This window comes from Otolemur garnettii, unplaced genomic scaffold (assembly GCF_000181295.1).
Source record: "Otolemur garnettii isolate 467f Iridium unplaced genomic scaffold, OtoGar3 scaffold00132, whole genome shotgun sequence".
Taxonomy (NCBI): domain Eukaryota; kingdom Metazoa; phylum Chordata; class Mammalia; order Primates; family Galagidae; genus Otolemur; species Otolemur garnettii.
In genome coordinates, this window is record NW_003852527.1 from 4357317 (window position 1) to 4382658 (window position 25342).

Genomic DNA, 25342 nt, shown 5'->3' on the forward strand with positions numbered 1-25342 from the left:
ACAGAGAGAAGGACCCAAATAGCATCATTAAGCGGTGGTGTAATTAATGTTAGAATAGCAGTGCTGTAGGAGCACAGGGTTGAGAAGCCTAATTTCATTTAAAGGAGCTGTGAAATAATTCTTCATATGAAGAAATGCATCATTACTATCCAATTATTTGTTCATTTGTGTAATTCCTTTGCCTTTGCTTTTTAAGGAATGGAGATAGAAGTATGGCTCCAGATTCCACTGTGGAAACTTGGGATCACGGATACATTTGTTTTTAGCATCACCTTACTTGAAAGCAGATATCTGCTACTGGCTGGGCCAAGTGCTCACATCTGTAACCCCTTGCTGGTCCTCGTCTATCCAGCAGTTAGTGTTTTCTGGGTTCTGTCTGTTGGCGCAGGGTGTCAACAGGTGTGTATGGACGTCCTTCCTGTTTCAATGGCTGTTCTCTAACTGCAGATGCTGCTAAGTGTCTCCTCCTATGCTTATTTGATATCTGTACCTCTTCTTCAGTGTGGCATCTGTCGGGTCTTTTGCACATTTTAAAAATCAAGTTGTTCATTTTCTTATTGCTGAGTGTTTAAAGTTCTTTGATTATTTTGGACAACATCTCTTTGTCAGATGAGTCTTTTCAAATATTTTCTCCCTGTCTGTGGCTTGTCTCATTTTCTTGATAATGTCTTTCACAGAGCAGAAGTTTTTAATTTTATTTTTTTGAGACAGTCTCACTCTGTCACCCTGAGTAGAGGACTGTTGGTGGTGTAATAGCTCACAGCAATTTCCAACTCCTGGGAACAAGGGATCCTTTTGCCTCAGCCTCCTGAGTAGCTGGGACTATAGGCGCCTTCCACAATGCCCAGCTACTTTTCCTATTTTTAGTAGAGATGGGGTCTCGTTCTTGCTCGGGCTGGTCTTAGACTAAGTCTACCTGCTTCAGCCTCCCAGAATGCTAAGATTACAGGCGTAAGCTACTACACCAAACCAGAAGTTTTTAATTTTGATAAGTCCACATTATAAATTATTTTTTCTATGGACCATTTTTTGGTGTTGTATCTAAAAAGTCATCACCATACCCAAAGTCATCTAGAGTTTGCTAGTTGTGCATTTTACATCTAAATCTACTATCCATTCTGAATTAGCTTTTGTGAAGAGAGAAAGGTCTGTGCCTAGATTTTTTTTTCATGTGGAAGTCCAATTGTGTGAATACCATTTGTTGGAAAGACTATCTTTCCTCTATTTTTATTATCTTTGCCTCTTTGTCAAAGAGAAATTGACCATATTTATGTGAGTTCACTTCTAGGCTATTCTGTTCCATTGATCTTTATGTCCGGTTTTTTGTGGTTTTTTTGTGGGTTTTTTTGCTAATGTCACAATGTTTTGATAACTATAGCTATTTGGCAAGTCTTGAAGTCAGGTTCTGTCCGTCCAACTTTGTTTTCCCCTGCAATATTATGTTGGGTAGGGTCCTTTGCCTCTCCATTTTAAACTGTAGAATTAGTTTGCCGAAGATGTCCATAAAATCTCTTTCTGGGATTTTGATTAGGATTAGACTGAATCTTCAGATCAAGTTGGGAAGAACTGACATCAGCACGATAGTAAGTCTTCCTGCCCATGAACATGGATTCTCTCTCCACTTATGTAGTTTTTGATTTCTTTCTTCAGAAAAAAATTCAGATATAGTTCATTGTTGCGGGTGTTAATTTCTAACAATAGTTTTAGCATTTTTATTTTTTATTATTAAATCATAGGTGTGTACATTAATGCAGTCATGGGGCACAGTGTGCTGGTTCTATATATAATCTGAAATATTTTCATGAAACTAGTTAACATAGCCTTCATGTCATTTTCTTAGTTATTATGTTAAGATATTTATGTTCTACATTTAGAAAGATTCACATGTACTCTTGTAAGATGAACCATAGGTGTGATCCCACCAATCACCCTCCCTCTGCCCAGCCTCCCCCTCCCCTCCACTCCCTCTCCCCATATTCTTGGGCTATAATTGAGTTACAGCTTTCATAAGAAAGCTATAAATTAGTTTCATAGTAGGGCTGAGTACATTGGATATTTTTTCTTCCATTCTTTGTTTGTTTGTTTGTTTGTTTGAGACAGGAGCCTCAAGCTGTCCCCCTGGGTAGAGTGCCATGGCATATCAGCTCACAGCAACCTCCAACTCCTGGGCTCAAGCGAGTCTCCTGCCTCCGCCTCCCAAGTAGCTGGGACCACAGGCGCCCACCACAATGCCCGGCTATTTTTTGGTTGCAGCCATCATTGTTGTTTGGCGGGCCTGGGCTGGATTCGAACCCGCCACCTTGGGTGTACGTGGCTGGCACCTTAACCACTTGAGCTACAGGCACTGAGCCTCTTCCATTCTTTAGATACTTTGCTAAGAAGAATATTTTCCAGCTCTATCCATGTAAATATGAAGGAGGTAGGTTTAGCATTTTTAAACAGCTGAAAAATTGATCCTCTTTATTATTCAAAGATGAATAATATGTTGTGATGCATCAAAATTACATGAATTTCAAATTTTAAAATTTTTAATTACTATGGGTATATCTAGCTGTGTATCTTTATAGGATACATGTAATGTTTTGATACACGCATACAATGTGAATTAGTCAAATCAGGGAAATTAGGGTATTCATCACCTCAGACATTTATCATTACTCTGTGGTAGGAATATTCCAATTCCACTCTTTTAGTTATTTAAAAGTATACCTTAACCTACTGTGGATTACACTTTGTTATCAAATGTTATTCTTTCTATCTAACTATCCAGCTATATCTTTGCACCCATTAACCATCTTCACTTCATCCTCTCCTCCCTACGACCCTTCCACTGTCTCCATGAGAGCAATTGTTTTTAGTATCAAGCTTCCACATATGAGTGAAAGCATGCAAGGATTTGTCTTTCTGTGCTTGTGCTTATATCACTTCACATTTCGTTCTCGGGTTCCACCCACATTCTTGCAAATGGCAGGATTTCATTCCTTTTTGTGGCTATACAATACTGCACTGTGTATACGTAGCACAATTTCTTTATCCATTCATCTACTATGGACACTCAGGTTGATTTCAAATCTTGGCTATTGTGACTAGTGCTGTAATAAACGTGGAAGTGCAGATATCTTTTAGAAATATTGAACATTCAAATTCTACTATTAATAGAGTTTTACTGGAACACAGACATGCTTATTTATGTATCTTATCTCTGTAGCAGTTTTCATACTACAACAGCAAAGTTTTGTTTTGTTTTCTGATTTTTAATTTGAAATTAAATGAAGGTAGAAATTTTTAGGTTACATTGTTCTCACTTTCACGGTAAAGTTCAAGTTGTAGAGGAGCCCGTCACCCAGGGAGTATGCGGAACACCCTTGCACTGTGCACATTAGGTGAGATCCTAGCAATAGCCCTCCCCCATCTCCTCTCTCTCCTCACTCCTCTCCCTTGCTAAGCTATATTTGTGTTTTATCATTTTTATGGGCATGTAATGGTTTATATATTGTTTTTTTTGTTTGTTTTTACATTCTTGAGGCCTTTACTAAGAAGAATGTGTTTCAACTACATCCAGATAAACATGAAGTACAAAGTGTAAAGTCTCCATCTTTTCTTATGGCTGAATAATATTCCATGGTGTACATATGACATAGTTTGTTAATCCATTCATGGATTGATGGGCACTTAGGTTGTTTCCATGGTATAACAATTATGAACTGAGCTGCAGTTAACATTTTGGTGCAATTGTCCTTGTGGCAAAATGATTTTTGTTCTTCTGGTTAGAGAATGAGATTCAGATTGCAGGATCAAATGGAAGATCAACTTTTAGCTCTTTAAGAATTCTCCATACATCTTTCCATAAGGGTTGTATTAGTTTGTAATCCCATCAGCAGTGCAGAAGCTTTGATTTTTTATTTATACTAACTAGACAGCATTAAATGATTGGTTTCAATAATGCTTATTACAGAACTTACAAATGTCCTCATCACACTGAAGCTTACATGGAAGCAAATTTCGCGTATGTATATTTTTTTGAATATAAGTGGCTAAGGAATTACTAAATGTATTTTAAACCAAATGAACAAATTTATATTTTTGCAAATTTATATTTATATTTTCAAATTACTGCAGCATCCACGATGAGAACACTACTTTTAAAAAGTTTCATATCCTAAGAGATATCTAGTATTATTACCATGCCATAAACTATAGCTTTAGTATAGTTTTCTCAATAATATTTATCTATGGAGTTGTAGGATAAAAATCTTGCCCTAAAAATATTTCAAGATGCTTGAGACTCTTTGAAGCTTTCCTTTTGTTCAAAGATACCTCTCTTTTTAAGAGAATTTTTGGTTCCTGGATATGCAGTCTAATGGCCCCTTTCTAGTATTTTTTTTCTTTTCAGATTAATGTGAGGATACAGATGACTAAGTCACACTGTGTTTGTTAGGTAAAGTCCAAAGTTGTAGTTGAGTCCTTTAACCAGGAGGTGTGCCATAAACCCTTCCATTGTCCACACTAGGCGAGAGCTTGCCAATCCCCCTCATGGCTCCTCCCTCCTTCCCACATTTAAATTATATTTTTCTCTTGTGTGGGTGGACATGTGTTCACCTGCTGGCTTCCTATTAGTACTTAGTACATTGGATACTTGTTTTTCCATTCTTGTGATACTCTGCTAAGAAGAACGTTCTTCAATTCCATCCAGGTAAATATAAAACATGTGAAGTCTCCAACTTTTTACGGCTGAATAGCATTCCATGGTATACATATACCACAGTTGATTAATTCATTCATGGGTTGATGGGCATTTGGACTGGCAACTGTGAATTGGGCTGTGATAAACATTCTAGTATATTCCACATCCTCACCAGTATCTGCAGCTGTGGGACTTCGTGATATGGGTTATTCTCACTGGGGTTAGGTGACATCTCGAAGTGATTTTGATTTGCATTTCTCTTAATGATTAGAGATATCAAGCATTTTGTTGTTGCTGTTGCAGTTTTTGGCCAACGCTGGGTTTGAACACCCCTGGTATATGGGGCCAGCACCCTACTCCTCAAGCCACAGGTGCTGCCTGAGATGATGAGCACTTTTTCATGTGTTTGTTGGCCATCCATCTGTCCTCTATGGAAAAGGTTCTGGTTCTGGTTGCCCAATGATAAACAAGATTGTTCTGTTCTTGCTGATTAGTTTGAGTTTTTGTAGATTCTGGTTATCAGCCCTTGTCAGGTTCATAACATGCAAATATCTTTTCCTATTTTGAAGGTTGTCTGTTTGCTTTAATTGTTGTGTCCTTAGCTATGCAGAAGGACATGTCCCATTCATTTATTTTATTGTTGCTGCGATTGCCAATGGAGTCTTCATAAAATCTTTCCCCAGGCTGATATCAAGCGTTTTTCCCATGCTTTCTTCTAGAGTTTTTATTATTTTGTGTGTTAGATTTAACTTTTTTTCCATCATGAGTCAATTTTTGTAAGGGGTGAAAGATGTGGATCCAGTTTAGTCTTTCACATGTGGTTATCCAGTTCTTTTAGCATCATTTATTGAATAAGGAGACTTTTCCCCAGTGTAAACTTTTATCTGGTTCATTGAAGATCAGAAGGTGATTAAGAGGCTGGTTTCATCTCAGGTTTTCTATTCTGTTCCACAGATCTATGTCTCCGTTTTTTGTGCCAATACTATGCTATTTTCATCACTATGGACTCATAGAACAGCTAAGTTGAACTGTTGCAAGGGAGACTCTATATGGCCTGCAAAGCCTAAGTTATTTACTATCATTTGGCCCTTCACAAAAAAGTTTGCCAATGATTGGTCTAGACTAAGTGGGGGCTAGGAGTCAACAGCATAAGATTGTAGCAAATAAAATGGGTCCAGTCGGCATCATCAAGGAAGCTAGTTAATCTCAATAGGAAGATTATGTAACTGGGGGATTCAGAGCCGGAAAGGAAGGTGGGAGGATGGGTATAGCACAGAACGAAAGCCCACAGAGTGTGGGGACACAACCTCCAGGATAGGAAAGGCTTCAGTGCAGAGGCAGGTTGGCTGTGTTGTATAAAGCTAAGAGGTCATACCACACATATGACGGTATTGAACTGAATCTGGCAATATTTGTGACTTTTAAGAACAGTTTCAGTGGACTATTTAAGACTTGGTGAGTAGAAAATAAGTTAACAATGCATGAAAATGTTGAAAAGAAAGTTTAGGTAACATTCTTCATAAGTTCTGCTATGAAGAGAAGCAGAGAAATAAACGGTAGTTTATTTAGGGATTCTAGAAAAAGAAAGGGATTGTTAAAGATGAGGAATAGAACATGTTTATGTGCTGCAGCAATGACGCTGTAGAGAAAGAGGAACTGCTGTCAGAAGGAGCAGAAGCAAGGATTATGGAAATGCTGTCTGAGAGGGTGAGGAGGAGTAAGGACCCAGAGCTTAAGTGGGGGGATTAATCTCTGACAGTTCTGGGATACATCCTTCCCCTCCCTCCACAAAGGATGGGAACACACAGAATAAGCTCACAGAACAAGGGGCTCCAGAATCGAGGGCGGGAAGATGCAGCTCTTCCTGTCCGCTGTGTTCTCAGTAAAAGGTGAGTTTTCCTTAGGACATGGACACTGGAGATGGGGCAGTGAGGGAAACCAAAAACTCATCAGGAAGAGAAGGAAAGCAAATTTACCAGGGAAGCAGATTAGCACTGCCTGGTAAGATGAATACCCAGCTGAGATTTGGGATATCACAGTGACTTTCTCCAGCAACAATCAACAGGGCTGATTCTTACTGTTGGATTCAACCAGGTGCCACAAGATCTATATCTATTCAACTACCATGGGGAGAGGGTTATTTTTTTTTTCTCCCTGCAAAGAACAGTGCAAATCATCCTTATTTTTCAGGCATTGCTCTATGAAATACTGTAACTCAATTTTTTATTCTCCTATCAGAACCCATGTAACTTTTAAAGCACTGAACATCCTCAGGTATTTCACTATGCTCCATATTCAAATAATTCAAATCTCTGCTAAACGATTTCTTATAAATGCAATAGTGTGTTGATCTGGCATTTCCAATCACAGTTTGACTCACTCTGAGAAAGCTCTGATGTGCATTTTTTTCCCATCAATGCATCCCTAACATCTAGTAAGTCCTTAGCATTTGGTAGGTGCTCATAAAGCATTTGTTGAATTAATGACTCTCACTTTGAAAACAAAATATAAATAGATGTTTTTCATAAAGTATCTACAAAGTGAAATATTCACAAATTAGCTTAGCATAATGAACACATTCACACTATTCCTTCATTTGAATGTTCTCATAATTACACTACTCAGAATATCCACTTGTAATATAAATGTTCTCAAAAGTACTGTTTGGGATCCTGATGCATCCTGATGCTAATCACAAAGATCATGTATTTTTGCTATCAGGTAAAACCTTACATTTAGAATTGTAAAACTCTCATATAGAATTATATTACTTGATACAAATTACTAAATGCTTCCAGCAGGGGGCTCAAGAATTCCATTTTAAGGAAAAAAGTTTAAAAAGGTTATTATCCATCAGTAGCTATTGTAAAACTGGGGAGACAGTCCCATAAAAAATGTTCCTCCTCTTGATCAAGTAAATCTAGGTCTCTGAAGTTACTTTAAAATAATCTAAATGAAAGAAAAAAAGCTAGATTACAATGAAATGGCATTATTTACATAACATGCGTTTATTGATAAATGTACTTTTATCTAAATCTAGAAAAGAAACTGAAGCAAATTATAATCACAAAATCTTTATAAAATTACATAAATATACAGGCAAAGTCCAGAATAAAACAGAAAGTAGCATATGACGTGTAAGTAAATGAGAACTTGCTGAAAGTATTTTTTCACTTTTATTCTCTTTTTTATTTCAAATTAATATTAAGGAACAAATTTTTAGGTTACATTGTTCTCACTTCCAAGGTAAAGTTCAAGTTGTGGGAGAGCCCCTCATGGAGGGTGCGTACATGCTAAATACCCTTGCACTGTGCACATCAGGTGAGAGCCCATCAAGTGCCCCCACCTTCCTACAAATCACCCTACCCCCTACCCCTCCCCTCTCCCTCCTTACCCCTTTCACTTGCTAGACTATATTTGTTTTATCATTCATATGAGTGTATGTTTATTAATATGAAACCAATATATAAACACTTCACTTTTATTCTTATTTGTTTATATAAATACTTGAGTGGCATTTTTTCATGCTAAAAAGTAAAAAAGAGTAATTTATTTTTCAGAATTTGATTACCCCTTTATTTTTAGTGCTCAAATAATAATGGAGAAAATTTAGAAAACAAGTGGAATGGTTTACTTAAGAAACAACTTGGGAACCTGAAGGCATTTCATTTTCATAGGTAGAACCAACGGGGCACACCACCACTTTATCCTGCCTACCGATAATATCAGCACTCCCTGGGAGTCCAAATAAAAACTCAAGATAGAGGTCCCATATCTTTTTATTTACTCTATTACATATATTCTGCTTCATTTCAAGAAGAATGTGAGGCATCAATGCAAGCATTTAAATATTAGGAACATAACTAATTAAAGGTAAGAGAAAATAAGAAACAAAAAGCAACATGAGGTCAGAAGACAATACATCTATAGACACACATGCAAACGTGTGTCAAAAATGTATATGCATTTTAAGCAAAGAGTCTAGAATCTCATTTGAGAGAAATTATAATTGTATTATGATTGTAATTATATAAAATTGTAACTGTATTACAATTGTATTAAAATTGTGATAATGTACAGATAATATTTGTTCTCTTGTATATTCTATCTTGTATCTCTTGTAATTATAAAAGTCAAACGTGACTTGACTATGTCAGACATCAAGAGGGTCACTGAATGATGCACTTGGTGATACTTTTAATACCAACTAAAGTGTATTCCATAGAACCCTGCACAAAAAGGAAGCTTTATAAGGAGATCCTGAGGCTTGACCTAGGCATAAAATTCAGAATACCTAAGTGGTGTTTCTCAATGGAGTCAATACCACCTTCTGGGAGGCAATTTGAAGGTTGGGCATACATTTTTCCTTGTCCCAAAAGTGTGGGCAATGCTGGCATTTATTGGGCAGTGGCCAGGGATCCGAGATGTCACACGATGTACAAGGCAGCCATTAACCACAAACTCTTCTACTTATAAGCACATTTTTTTTTCTTATTCTGTGTCAAGATAACACTGAATTTTCTAGGAATGCTACCACCACAAAAACCAAGAGAAGACTGTTGCTTCATTTTATCTGGAATTTTACTAAAAGCTGTTCATAATGTCCTTTGGAAGAGTTGTGCCCAGCATATACAAATTGAAAGATGTTATTAACATAAATTTATTTCCTGGTGTTTGTTCTTCATATACAGTTAAGGCATTCTATTCATGTTTAAGATAATTTGTGTAGATAAGTGACATTATCTAAGCATTTCATTTCAGGATAGTAAAGGTGGCCTTTTTATATTAAGTTCAGATAGATGATTGAGAATTACTAAGCCAGATGGACAGACTATGTATTTCACAGGGAATCCTTAGGTGTATGATTTCTCTCAACTGAGATTCTAGTAAGAGCTGTCTAGCAAGCAGGGTAAGTCTCAGGTGCAACTGTTCTCTTTTCCTGAGTAAGGGAAAAGCTTTAAAACCTATCTATAGGCTAATATCTTCTTTTGAAATTTAAGAAGACTTTCTTATTGCCCTTGATAGTAGTTTTATTGTCATCAGTGGGGCAATAAACAATTGGTTCTTTCCTAAATTTAACCAAGGCTCTCACTGAATAACAAGCAGAAAGAGGCTAACTTGCCCTCTACTCAGAGATGATTTGGGGAAGCACCTAAAGGAAGGGTCGACATTGCTTTAGGAAATAATTCTGAGCGTAGCCAACACTCAGAAATTCCAATGGCCAAGAAAGAACATGGTTGTGATAATTTCTGTTTAGAAATATTGTATTTCGTATGGTCAGTGCTCACCCATCATGGCAAAGGAAAAATCCCAGATGTACACCACGAATTACAAAACATGTGGTGATGGAACTTTCTGCTGAAGCATTCCAGGGAACAAGGGCACAGGAGTACAATACACACCCTGAGTTAATGAGGTGGGTTGACCTACTGCTCTGAGTGGCTGAATAGCCTTTCCACTTGGGAGGGTGTCAAGTCCAAGAAGAACCAATTGTTTATGGACCCACTGGTGATAATAAAACCACTATTAAGAGCAACCAGGAAATACTTCTCTTTCTATTCCATATACCGGCAGCAGAACAGGAAAGAACAGAGAGTTGGAAGGAGAGAGAAAGAGAAAAACAACAAACACAGCTTATCCAAATCAAGTTTTACCTAATAAAGGTGAGTTATAGCACAGAGGGGGCCATATTCACCCTGGTCATCTAATATTATCTCAGATACTTCATGGTGTTAGGAGTGTGCATGTTCTATGCATATGAAAACACCCTAGCCCACAACGGGATCCTCAGCACAGAACTTGTGCCAAGAAAGATTTAAAATGCTGCGAGCAGGGTGGCACCTGTGGCTCAAGAAGTAGGGCGCGAGCCCCATATACAGAAGGTGGCAGGTTTAAACCGGGCCCCGGCCAAAAACTGCAACAACAAAATAAAATAAAATAAAATGCTGCAAGCATAATGTTCAAACACACTTTGTTTTCATTAGGTGACTAAGTTTAATAATGTCCCAAAGGAAAACATCAGTGCCTGAACTGTGACCGCTACTCAAGGAGAAGGCTAGACTAATAAAGTCTGTCCTTTTATTGGTGTTTGACTGCTAACGGCTTTCAAGCCCTTTCCTCTGCTCTTCCCCACCTGCCCCACACATAAGCAAAGGTATAAGAAAGCCCTGCTTGGGGAGCCATCCTGCCCTCCTCAGAAAACCTCACTGTGAGAAGAGACTTTCTCACACCCTGTTGAAATGTGTGTGGCACTACTGGTTTCAACATTTCAATCAATCACGTTTCGAGATTGGGGGAGCCTCCCATTTCTGCAGAATGAGTACAAGACAGTTAAATCAAAAACCTATAGATTATGGAAAAACAAAAATTAAAAATTTTTTTTTCTGTTTTGAGACAAAGTCTCACTATGGTTGCCCTCAGTAGAGTGCTGTGGCATCACAACTCACAGCAACCTCAAACTCTTAGGCTTAAGCGATTCTCTTGCCTCAGCCTCCCAAGTAGCTGGGACTATAGGCACCGCCACAACACCCTGTTATTTTTTGTTGCAGTTGTCATTGTTGTTTAGCTGGCCTGGGCCAGCTTTGAACCCACCAACTTCAGTGTATGTGGCTGGCGCCATAACCACTGTGCTACGAGCATCAAGCCAATAAAAAAAATTTTAATTAGAAATATTACTCTTGGCTCAGTGCCTGTATTTCAAGTGGCTAAGGCACCAGCCACATGCACCGGAGCTGGCGGGTTCAAATCCGGCCTAAGCCTGCCAAAACAACAATGACAACCACAACCAAAAAGTGGCCGGGCATTGTGGTGGGTACCTGTAGTCTCAGCTACTTGGGAGGCTGAGGCAAAAGAATTGCTTAAGCCCTGGAGTTGGAGGTTGCTATGAGTTGTGACGCCATGGCACTCTACCCAGGGCAACAGAGTGAGACTCTGTCTCAAAAAAAAAAAAAAAGAAAGAAAGAAAAAAAGAAATATCACTCCTGTTACCAGATTGAAAAGCTGATCTCAGAAGGGTGGCCATAGCTCTTACATTTCCTCACACAGAAAGATTTTATACATGAATTTTGCAGAACATACAGCTTTACAAATCTAGCAACATAAACTACACTCAACCAGACTGCAGAAAGCAGAGACTATTGGCTAGAAATGACCTCACTCTGTAGGTGGGAGGCTTTCCCAAATGAGTTCACTATGTCCAAATCAACTGTTTACTGTGAGCAACAGACCCACTTTAGGACCAGTGAAGTTGTTTTAGAGTCCTCAGCTGAGAAAAGTAAGCTTCTGGGGGTCAGTCAGGACTGGGCTTCTAAAACTATCACTTCTCATTTTTTCACACTAAAACATAGGTCTCTAACCTGATCTTACCAATTCTGAACACCAAATCATGTCAACGGTTTATTATTTTGATGTCTTTGGAGGCCATAAACATCCCATTTGGCGTACTGCTTCCAATGGCTACAGCTTAGGTTCTTGTCTGCTAAGAGGTCCACACATTCTGTAAACCACAACTGTCAACCTATAACAACCTCATTCAAAACAGGAAGCAGACTAATCTTCCTGTTTGTATCAATAATGCACTGATCTAAGAAAATCTCCCCAAAGGCAAATAACTGTTTCAAAAGATTCAAGATATCAAACAAGTCACTGATAGAATTCAAATTTCCTCTTTAGTTTCATGTGTCTCAAACTTTCTCCATCAACAATTCAGTGATGGACTCTGGCATTACTGTGACAAGAATTAAGGTGAGAAGAAAACAGTCACTTTCTTCAAAATTCAAATCAAAGTACTATGGTTCTCATTTATCTGTGTAGTTTTAGTTACCTGTGGTCAAATGAAGTCCAAAAATATTATAAACAGAAAATTCCAGAAATAAATAACTCACAGGCTTTAAAACGCATGCTGTTCTGAGGAGCATGACGCAATCTTGTAATGTCCATTCCGTCCCGCCCAGGATGTGAATCATCCCTTTGTCCAGCAGATCCACACTGCACTATGCACATGCCCTGCCTGCAAGTCACTTGGCAGGCTGCAAACACAGTCCATTTAGGATTCAGTATTATAGTATCTACAGTTTCAGGCATTTGCTGGGAGGTCTTGGAATTTGTCCTCCTCAGATAAGGAGAGACTACTGTTATTATTCCTTAGAATGTAGATTTTAGAATGTGCCCTCCTGGACCCAGGGCACAGTAGAAGTGTCCAGGGGCCTTTTACTTGCCACACTTCTGTAGGTATAGCCAGATGAAGAAAGGAATCTGAGGCTAAAATATTTAAACGACTGAATAGTCTTAACACTGCTCCCAAGAGAAGCATTTAAGAAATATTTCTCCCAGATTTGTTCCATCTGTTACCATTTAGCTCAGCCAGGTTATGTTTATAAGTAATCTGATGGGGACTTTCTCCATATAAAGTGACACATGGCCCCTGAAGGGATAGTTCATGGGAAAACAGTTCCAATTAAGACTCCTGTCAGTCTGCTGCCTGGCCTGATGCTCGGGCCTCCAGAGAAACACATTCTGCTGTGGGAAGGAAAGACTGTTTCAATGATCATCAAAATGTAATGATACAATGTATGCATTATTAGTGCTACCTACACACACACACACACACACACATGAACCTTTACTACTTAAGACCTTGGAAATTCAGGATTTTCCTTTAGTTTTCATTTCCTCACTGCATAAACACGTTTACATGATTGTAATCATAGCTAAAAAAAAATTTCACTTAGTATGATACTTTCCTAGACTTTCAAAAAGCTTCCAAATATGAATAGTAACAGTTATACAACGTCTTCTAGTGAAGACTGTAAAAGTATTCTGTAGGTCAGAGAAAGGTAGTTAAGATGAGTGGCCATCAGAAGATGGGTCCTTCCCTAAGGCTGAACTTGTCCTTATTACTGGACATTAAGGAGAAACTCAAGAGGACAGATATACCAATGAACCTTTCCTCCTCAGATGCCCAGATACAACACAACTGGCTGCCCGCTGACAGAGTCGACGGCATTTGGAAGTGGAGAACTGCAAGGGAGACTACAAACGTCCTTGTCATTTCCAGCAGTTTCTCCCTTTACTGGGCTCTGAGACCTCAGAAGGGACAAAACAGACAGCTCTCTGGGAAGTAAGAGGAAGCTGAGTACGTATAAACCCTTGTTCTGCTACATCTAAGGTAGTTATCACAGTGCCTGGAGCACAGCGTCTTCCTTGGAATCATTATGCCTCAGTGTGAAACAATAAGCTGCACTATGGTACTCAGTACTGTTTCCATTTTGGTCTGATACCACTCAAATTTCTACAGGCTTATTCCTAGCCCTTGGTGTTGAAATCCCTCCTAAGCAGGGATCTTTTCTTTATAAAAAGGTCTCTATGTTATGAGGTTCCTCATATCTGGCTGGGTGTTTTTTGGTTTAGGTTTTTTTTAGCATCACTTTGGTTGCTCCTGGGTGTCTGACCTGTTGTCTAGTTGGGACTGGGACTCCTTCTCCCAAGAAACATCTCCATTAGACTTTTGCCCCCTACTTATTCTTCATGTCTTTTTTACTCAGGACTTTTACGAAACACAAATGAATTCCTGGCCAGAGTTGGAGAATGAGGGAAGCAGGTTAGCAGGATGGGTCCTCTGGCCCACCAAGGTAAGTGGCACTTTTCATTTTCTTAGATTCACTTTGTCCTTTTCTCCTCAAGGCAGAACTTCCCAGGGACAGTTTACGCCACACCACTGGATCCCAACCTCACTCCCAGAGCAGGGCTCCAGGAGCAGGAGCTGTCTGGCCCCTGTGCCTTCCATGGCTAGTTCTGCTGTAGTCAGGTCTCCATACGCTGTGCAAGGTCACCCCCAAGGGTTGTGATGCATTCCAATCTCTGCTCAAGCACTGCCCCACGCAGGGTGTGCCCAGAGAAAGGGTATATTGCTGGTGCCCAGGTGGAGGATGTGCTTGTGCAGCCCTGTTGTTGGCATGTATTTTCAGAGGATGTATTAGTATTATAGGGAAAATGGCTTTTTCTTTAAAATTTCCTGGATGAAATCTGTGGGGCAATTTTTAAGAAGGCTATACTTGAGAGCAGTACGTGGGAGGAACACGCACACGTCTGTTACACTTAGCGGCATTCATTCATCACTCCCACTCTGTGCTTCCAATTTCTCTCCAAGACAGCAACAATTTTCAGATGCTTAAAATACTTACATTTTATACTATACTTACTACAACTGACTAAACATATAAAGCAGTCAGCAGAAACAGCTATAGATGATAGAATCAATGTTAACCCTGAAGTTTTTCAAATCTATATACATATCATGGTTAAAGACCATACATTAGTAAACGTACACAATCACAAATAACATTAAGAAATTGATGATATTATAACCTAATCATCTGTACCTGCCTATCAATCTAAAATAAAAAAAAAAAAAAGAAATTGAAGAATTATTTCATTCATACTTCCTTGGTCCAAATTCTTTGCTTAATCTTAGTTTTAATTCCATAGTGAGACAAAGCATCTGTTTGCCATTCTCACATGTACTCCAATTTCATTTTTTTGCCATAATCTGTGTCCCTGTCTCAAAAAGAAAAAAAGGTTTACTATAAAGTCATGTCAATGTCTAAAAAAACCTAACTCCCTTGGATGTTGTCCAAGAAAGACTATCAATTTCCAACTTCCACTGTGTAGCAAAGAGAAAATGTATATACACGAGCCCTACGGCTTGAGGAAAGGCAGTTTCCAAGTTGAGAAAACAATAAAAATAGTTTACTCTATAAAATGCCTCAGCACTCCCCTGCCTCCTTCAACAAAGTATAACAAATATAACTTAATCTGTTCTTAATGCCAGAGGACATCTAAAAAGAACAATAGATTTGAATTTTGAAGGACTGGGTTTTACTAATCGGGTCAAAATATACTAGGGGAATGGTTTTAGTTAATTCACTGCAACTCCCTGGCCTAATGGGATCACAAGACTGCCCAGGGCTGTCTTAAAAAATCAGGTTAAACAGATACACAAAGTAGCTGGTGCCATCCTCTGGCTCTTTCAGAGGGTGCTGGGTGAAATGTCAGCTGGCTCCTGCCCCTCAGCACATGTGTACACAGAAGAGTTTCTGCCATGTACCTCAGGCTCCTCCCTCCTCCTCAAATATCCACTTTAGAATGGATTCCTGCTGTTGCTTAGACCTCTTAATCCCAGCAACTTCTCTGGGACAAGTATCTCTCTTGAAAGTAGAGAGAGACAAGTAGCTATCTTTTCTAAACATAAAGTAGAGAGATACCTGTCATCTTTCCCAGTGTTTGAAAAGCAGATATCCGGTGGGGTGGAGCTTAGGGTTGGTGTGAAGTAACTGATAACTCTGTCAATCAATCTCTCTTTCAGGAAAACCACAACTCCAGCTGGATCTGAACATGATAGCCCAATCACTCATTACTCTATTTTGCTTAATAAAACCATGTGGTTTTGAAATTTGAGGTCTTAAAAGCAAAGACAAGCACTCCCCAAAGTCTCACACCTAAGGCTAGCAAGAAGTCCCCTCTTCAAAGACCAGTGACTTCCTTTGCTGGAGGTGGGTCTCACACAGTGGGTCTACAGCAGACAGCAGCTCAACCAGAGGGCCTGGCTAGAAGTTTGAAACTTGGCGCTTCAGGAGTTGAGCCTCCAGCTGCTGTGTACACAAAGGTGGAATTGCAGCCTGGCAGGGCCCCGCCCTCACCCTACTACAGGCAGAATGGGGACCAAAGACCCCATTCTTGGAAAGGGAAAACTCCCCCAGAAAAAGGGGAAAATAAAAAAGTGAGCTAAGCAAGGCAGAACAAAGGCAAATCCGCTAATTTACCTTTAAAACAGATGCTTCTAATTCTTATCTGAGCAAGTTTCCTGCTTTTCCTAGAAGCCTGGCCTGTTGGGGATACAGCTTGCTAACACCCTTGCTGGGTCTGTAAGCACTCTGAAGAAATGGCCACAGAGGACGCTGTGTGCAAGGCCTAGTAAGAAACATTAACTAGGCCAGTTCTGCCTATTTAACAGTCAAAGCAAATACCCATTGTGGAGATTTGTATTTGGCTGGGGCAGAGATCAAGGGAACAGCCCTGAAATATGGGCAGGAGGGCTTATATCCCTTATCACTGAGAAAGACCTCTGAGGTAGTGATGAGAGGAAAATTCCTCTTTCCCACTGATTCTTCAGAGGAGACTGACATCAGTGGCCTTCTACTCTGCAGTGAACAGCAGGGTGTTAACATCCCCCTAGGAATGTGTAACTACAGACAGGAGGCTGCCCTCATATAAGGCTTGGGTTCTGGATTTCTCAAAGCTGCTCAGACCCTTAAAGTTAATGATTATAGAAACAATAGGAGCTGATATGCTCACTCGGAGAAGCTATGGGTGTCTTAGCTCCCTTCCTCAGCTTATCTTCTGGGCTAAGGAGCAAATAGCCTTCAATAAAAGCTGAGTGGAAATGACACTGGGCAGAACCCCACAAATGCGTGGTGGTCCCCTGTGCTCCCACCTTTGAAAATTCTATTCTTTGTGTCTTGTTTCTTTGTCTCTTGTCATTTCTATTTTTCTTCAGTAGGTTGCTGCCAGATCCACATGCCTTAAAGGACCCTGCCCCTGGGGTGAGACCCCAGCAACTCCTGGTTCAGATGGGCTCAGCTAAGAGCATCCCAGTCACTGCAGCTGGTCCTCCACCACACAACCTTCTAGCTCAAGTAGCAGATTACCATTCATCTAGTGCAGGCATCCTGTGTACTCCCATCCAGACGATGCGTTCTCTAAAGCCAAGTGAGGGATCCCAAACATGCCCAGGACTCAGGTCCCTGTTCTCCTACCCCTGGTACTGCATGGACACCTGTGAAGACCAGCAGTGAAGACCCTCTGAGTCCACTGGTGAAACAGCTGAGTGAAATATGTAAGACTGAAGCCTCCAAACCAAATCTTCTCCCAGAGCCTATTCTGCCCAAAGATGCACCTTCATCTTCTGGATTGGACTTGGCTCTGGGTACTCTTTGAGGATCACATGCTACCTTGGAACCAGACTGAGCTCCCCTATGGCCAGCCATTGCTCAGACAAGCCTTTAAGAGATCCTGACACTCTTTGATTTTAGGTTCTAAGCAAACTAAACAGAAACCAAATGGCAAGGCACTAGGGATATTCCCCCCTCATCATCCTCCAAGATGGTAACTCCCTCAGGACCTGACACCACAACAGGGTGAGTGGCCTTTCCCCCAAGGGGAAATGTTAGGGAACTAAAGAAAGGAGCCATTCTTAGAACTACATGACTCCTGAAAACTGGAGGATGACCATGGGAGCAATACCAGGACCATGACAAGGAAAATCAGCACTTCCCCTTGGTGGTGGAGAGCTGGGCCCTGCATGGCCCTGGCACTGGATTCACCCAGGGGCTGGTGGTATTCTGTGTCCACTCTCCCTTTCTTTCCAGGGAGACTAAGGAAAGGCTTATATTCTTTGACTCCTCCTAACCTGTCAATCTGGGACTGAGACCCTTTTTGGAATTTCTTTGCATCTTGTGTTACTATTAAAGGAAGTAGTTAAAAAATAATAATAATAATGGGTCTCTGGTATCTGCACAAAACAAATGCAACCCCAGGTCTGGCCTAAATCCTTTCTTTTCTTTCTTTTTATGTATGGCACTTACACTAGTTACCTATATGTTTTCATCTCAACTGGCTCTCATTTTTTCATAAAAGTGGACTTTAAGCATCTGAGTCAGATGAATCCTGGGTAACTGGATATAGCTTCCCTTCTGCAAACATCTTCTCTTTGCAAGTAGCTTCCTCACCTTTCAAAATGTGAGCTCCCCTTTTGCTGTTTTCAGCTTGCACCTCATAGATCCTTTGTAACACAAGCATCATTTTATGTATCTACCTATCTATGTATATATTACATACATGTTATATGTGTAGATACAGATATGTAGACGTAAATATATAAAAAAGCCATTCGGAAGGAACCCACGAAGCAATGAGGCAGCCACTTAGCTTTGCCTGTGTTCTCTAACTAAGTTTCCACAAAAACTTTTGTATTTTTAAGTTTACTAACAATTTAAATATGCTTTACAGCTTAAAGCCTCTAAGCTAAAAATGTTTAATTGTTAATGTCACTAAGTACAGATAGGACTTGCCTGGGAAGTTTCACCAAAAAAGCTGTTATTTACTATTTCATTTCCATTGCACATCTGTGAAGTGTGAGCTATGGGTTTTCAGATTTACTTTAGAGATGGGCAAGTGCAGGTACAACTGTAATTCAGGCATAGAGAGACACAATTTAAAGCTGGTATCTTTCTTTACATCTGTAAACCAAAAAACATACACTATTTATTCATCTCACTGGAATATTTTTTAGCAACTCTGAATGATAACTGTCTGCCTGAAATTTGGCTGGGCCCACTCTGACTCTGTGATCCATCATCTTTCTTTTCCCCTTGTACCTCCTACTTGATGTATGTTTTCTTTTTTTCCTTTCTATTTATTATTTTCTTTCTTCCTGCCAAAGTTGCCTCAATTATTCTATGAAACATATCTCAAGCTCTACTGACTCCAAAAAAGAAGATGGACAATATCATATATTTTAGGCTCGGCGCCGGTACCACAGTATGGTGCCAGTCACATACACCAAGGCTGGTAGGTTCAAACCTGGCCTGGGCCTGCCAAACAACAATGAAAACTACAACCAAAAAATAGCCTGGTATGAAGGTGGGCACCTGTAGTCCCAGCTACTTGGGAGGCTGAGGCAAGAGAATCGCTTAAGTCCAAGAGTTTGAGGTTGCTATGAGCTGTGACACCACGGCACTCTACCCAGGGCAACAGCTTGAGACTCTGCCTCAAAAAGAAGAAACTAGGAGATGGTTTTAGGAAAAGATGAACAAACTGACAGAAATGTAGACTAAAATAGAGAGCAGACAAATAAAACTGGATATGAAAAGATATCCCCCCCTCATTACTGATATCACAGAAATACAAAGGATCAGGAGAGACTACTAGACTAAAATAGAGAGAAGACAAATAAAACTGGATATGAAAAGATATCCCCCCTCATTTATATCACAGAAATACAAAGGATCAGGAGAGACTAGTGTGATTAACTGAATAATCTAGAAGAAATGGATAAATTCCCAGAAATATACATCTACCAAGACCAAATTAAAAAGAAATAAAAACTCTGGACAAGTAACAAGTAAGAAGATTAAGTCAATAATCAAAAAATCTTCCATCAAAGAAAAGCCCAGGACCTGATGGCTTCACAGAAAAACTCTACTAAATACCAATCCTTTCTCAATATTAGAAAAAAACTGAGCAAAAAAGAATGCCTTCAAATTCATTTTACAAGGCCAGCATTAGACTGATATCAAAGTCAGGCAAAGACACTACAAGAAAGAACTATTACAGGCCAATATCCCTGATGAACACAGAGGAAAAAAATCCTCAACAGAATGCTAGCAAACTGAATTCAATCACACATTAAAAAAATCATTCCTATGATCAAGTGAGATTTATCCCTGGGATGCAAGGATGGTTCAACATATGCAAATCAATTAATGTGATATACCATCTTAATAGAATGAACAAAAACTGTATGATCATCTCAACAGATGCAGAAAAAGCATTTGACAATATTCATTATCCTTTCATGATAAAAACTCTTAACAAATTTGGCATAGAAGGAATGCACCTCAAAATGAAAGCCATATATGAAAAGCCCAGAGCTAATATCATAATGGCAAAAAGTGGAAAGTTCTTCCTCTAAGATTAGAAACAAGACAAGGATGCTCACTCTGACTACTTCTATTCAACATAGTACTGGAGATTCTAGCCAGAGGAATTAGACAATAAAAACATAAAGAAAAAGCATCCAAAATCTTGAATAGTGAAAGCAATCTTGTGCAAAGAGAGCAAAGCTGGAGGCATCACAAAAAGACAGCAAGAAAACAAGCAACCCAATCAAAATACTGACTAAGTACCTAATAGACACTTTTTAAAAGAAGACATACATAGCCAACATTTATGACAAAAATGCTCACCATTATTGATCATCAGGGAAATGCAAATTAAAAGCATAATCACCTCATACCCATCAGAATGGCCATTATCAAAAAGACAAAAGATAACAATTACTGGCAAGCTTGTGGAGAAAAGCAAACCCTATGAACTGTTGGTAGGAATGTACATTAATACAACCATACTAGAAAACAGTATGGAGTTTCCTCAGAAAACTAAAAACATAGTTAACTATATGAACTAACAATCCCATTTCTGTGTATAGTAATATCCAAAGGAACTGAAATCCGTGTGCTGTGGAGGTATCTATCTGCACTCCCATGTGCACTGCAGCATTACTCACAGTAGATAAGATACAGAAACACCCCAAGTAGCCACCATCAGATAAATGGACCAAAAAATGAGGTATATATCCCCAATGGGAGACTTGTTTGGCTTCAAAAAAGGAAGAAATCTGTCTTTTGACAACATGGATGGACCTTTAGGACATAAACCAGGCACAGAAAGACAAGTCCCTCATTCCACTTACATGTGGAATCTAAAGAAGCAGAGTTCACAGAAGCAGAGAGTAATGGCTGTTACCAGGGGCTGGGGGAGGGTGGGCGTCTTAGTCCACTTAGTGTTACCTGAAAGACGCCTGAGGCTGAGTGATTTAAAAAGGAAAGAGGTCTATCTGGCTCACAGTTCTGTAGGATATCCTAAAAGCACGTCACCAGCATCTGCTTCTGCTGAGGGCCTCAGAGTGCTTCACTCATGGTGGAAGGTGATCTGGAGTGTGTAGAAATCATGTGGCGACAGAGGAGGCACCGAGGGGAAGGGGCCAGGTTCTGGCAACAACCAGCTCTGGAGGGAAAACCTTCCCCCAGGGAGGACATTAATCTACTTATCAGGGATCCAACCCCATGACCCAAACATAAGGTGACCAGATTTTAACATTGGTAAAGTGGGACACCACTGGAGGGGCAGGGCCTGACAACAATGCAAACTTTGATAAGCAGTTCTCAACAATTATTTGTTATTATTAAAGTTTAACACTATAAAATTAACAAAAATAATATAAAACACATATCCTGGCGAAACAGCCACATGGCAGCCCAAAACGGTATATTCCCTTCCCGTTCTCCCGTGTTCCCTAGCTTGTTATGCATTCTTTCCAAAAATTGGGGCTTTTTTAAAACACTGCAGGACAAATTGTTAAAAATCGGGACTGACCTGCCAAAAGCAGGAGATCTGGTCACCTTACTCTGGTGGGGAGGGGGGCCTACTTGTTTGTTCCAGACAGTTTGGCTCTTTCTGAGCTAATTGCCCTTGCCTAGAAGCAAGGGAGGGAGCCAGTCTCCTTCTGATACCTTGCCCAGGAGGGGAGTATGGAGTTTACATTAGCCTTTTCATTTCCAAATGAAGTTACATTAACCTCTTCATTCCCAAATGGAGTTACATTAACCTTTTCCGCAACTGAAAACCATATATTCCCTTCCTCTTCTCCCATGTTCCCTAGCTTGTAATGCATTCTTTCCAAAAATCGGGACTTTTTTAAAACACCACGGACGCAGGACAAATTCTTAAAAATCGGGACTGTCCCGCCAAAAGCGGGACATCTGGTCACCTTACCCAAACACCTCCCATTACGCCCCACCTCCAACTTTGGGCATCAAATTTCAACCTGAGATTTGGAGGAGATAAAGATCCAAACTACAGCAGGGGAGGAAGTAGAAGGGGCTAGGAGAGATATTGATCAAAAGGCAGAAAGTTTCAGTAAAACAGGATGAATAAGCTTTAGTGATGCACTGCACAGAATAGTGACTACAATAAATAATAATGCACTGTGTATTTCAAATTGGTAAGAGTAGATTTTAAATATTTTTACCACTAAAAATGATAAGTATGTACGGTGACAGACTTATTACCCTGATTTTAACATTCCACGCTGCAAACACCTATCAAAACATCACATTCACCACATAAATATATAGAGTGACCACAAAGTTCATGTGCAATTACAAATTATAAATTGCACACAAACTTTATGGCCAGCCTGCAAAATAATTATTTGTCCTTTACAAATAAAATCAAAAAATAAAGAAAATTAATGGAAACATGACCTCCTATCCATTCTTCAAAACCCAAATACTATCTTCCCTGTGAAATTCTGTGCCAGTACCCCCACTTGATGGCATTTTCGCATTTTCCCCGGTAATTTACATTCTGCTTCTGTTCTGACTCCCATCCCAGTGACAAAACATAATTATGTATTTGCCTCCCTCTTCCACCAGGATGTGAGCCTTTCAAGAGAAGAGGTCTTTATTTTAGCAGAGAAGATACTGAATTCAAGTTGGATAAAATGGAATTAAAGAACAAAATTTTATAAAAGGGTACAAACATCCAATCTGTCTCTGAATTGATTAATCTGAGCAGTTCTCAAATGTAAATGGATGTTCTCTGGTGTTCTGTAAATCCTGTAACAATTTTAGTCATGAACATATTAGGATTTCGAATCATCCTAATCTAATCTAAATGTTTAAATGTCTTAGGTTCTGACCCTGAGATATGTGGAGGACAGGGTGCCGGATGCTAGACACAGATTTTTGGAGTTTTAAGTTTTTGGTTTTTTTTTCAGTTTTTGGCTAGGGTTGGGTTTGAACCTGCCACCTCCAGCATATGGGGCCAGTGCTCCACTCCTTTGAGCCACAGGCACTGCCCTTCTCTTTTATCTTGCTTCTAAGACCAATAAAGCCATGACTGAGTCACTGAACTTCAGAGATAACAATGTGAATCCAAGCTATCTTGCTAGTTCTTTTCAAAATTGTACCAACAAGAACTGAGTTAAGATTAAAATACTGTGTTTACTAGCTCATATCAAATAGCAAATTTCTTTATCATTCTGTAACATTATTTGTAAAATTAAGCAGATGGAAAACTTTTTTAACATCAAAATGTATAACAAAAACATACTTAAGTCTCATACTTCAAAGATAACTTCCTTCGGTTAGGTGCAGTTAAATGATAATCTCCTCAGATCACCCTGGGTACCATACCTGTCCTGTGTATGCAAACTCCAGAGCCTGCTTTAAGCCAAGGCTGGTCACACCGTGTAAATTCACCTCATCAGCTCCACTTTCCACCATACAAAGACTGAACATTGCCTAAGATGGGGAAAGAAAGAAAGAGATAGAATTATGGAAGTTCGAATACAAAGCAACAAGACAACCAAGTAAGAGGAAAAAATCCAGAACCTTCAGGCCAACAGGATATCAGAAAGGGCTCCTTCATCTCCTGACTTCTATGGCTTTTTTCCTGCCTTATTCCAATGATGCATCTGTTCCTCTCTCATCTACCCTGCATCACATAGTCCATTCTAGTCCTTCTCAAAGCCCTAAACCAGCAACGTTAGCATCACCTGGAAACTTGACTGAGTATAGTTCCTCGAGGTCTCACTGCAGACCTACTGAACCTGACATTCAGAGGGGGTCCCAGGGCTTTGTGTTCTAATAGGCCTTTCAGGTAATGATGGGCTCTTGAATTTGAGAATCACTAAGTTGTTCAGTACAAATCAATTTGCCCCCAACCAAATTTTTCAAATAGCCAACTTATTGAAAATCAGTTCTCCTACAAATGATTAGCGTGACAAAAGAAAACTTGAAAAGTGAAAAAAAATATAAAAATAAAAACTTTCCAAATTAAACAATACATGGATACTTTTTTAAAAAGCAAACAAACAAAAACGCAAATACCACACTAATGTGTACCCTTTTGACAAGTTTGACTTAACCAATATAAAGACAACATTCAATTTTGCTTATTGATAATGAAATGAGGTCTACTTAGAAAAGTATGCTTCTGTAAGTGAAGAATTAACCTTACCCATGAGAGGTATGGTCTCTGTTCTTGGCTTCTGGGAGGTAATCTCTAGGCCTTTGGAGTGTCCTGGTTGATTGGAATACCTCTGTTTGCCCAGAAGCCTGGCCACCAACAGTCAACCACGTGATTGGTGATGGGTTTTGGGCTACACCACGTGAGTTTTGACTCCCACAGGAACTGGAGACTGACGTTACTAGCCTCAACTTTTGAAGAGGCTAGAAAATGAAGGTCAGACCAGGCAGTATATGACTTAGCCCAGATAAAATCCCTAGACACCAAAAGCATGAATGAGCTGCCAAGGCTGGCGATCCTCTGTGCACACTGCCATATACTGTGTCCATGAGGAGGTAACACCACATATTACCCCATGAGAGAAAGTCAACCAGACCCATATTTAGTTCTCCCTACATGCTATCCTATGCCTCTTTTTCCTTGACTGATGCTAATTCCCTGTAATAAACCACATTCATAATTAAAGCTTTGCATGAGTTCTATGAGTCTTTCTAGGGAATTACTAAACCTAAGAGTGGTTTTAGAAACCCCCTAAACTTTCAACTGATGTAAAAAATGAGAGCAGTCTTATGGGGACTTTTCCTCAGATTTTTCTGCTTGGGTAACTTCATAGAGGTAAACTATACAAAAACATACCACTACTCTATGTAGTAAGTATTTAGTTAATGCTAAATTTTAATTTAAAAAAATTCAATTTCTTTCATTTGCCATATATGAATATTCATCTTTTAGGAAATTTTTATTTTAACATTTATTTTTTGTCTTCACAACTCTATACATTTTAAATCA

The 25342-nt window shown here is 39.5% G+C and overlaps 1 protein-coding gene across 1 annotated transcript in view; it reads right to left on the reverse strand.

The window, feature by feature from the left end:
- Window positions 1–25342, reverse strand: part of KLHL32 (kelch like family member 32) — a 167051-nt gene that overhangs the window by 59891 nt on the left and 81818 nt on the right. Inside the window, exon 4 of the mRNA XM_012810385.1 lies at window positions 23719–23826. Within this exon, the coding sequence (XP_012665839.1) occupies window positions 23719–23826 (108 nt within the window). The remainder of the gene's footprint in view (window positions 1–23718; window positions 23827–25342) is intronic.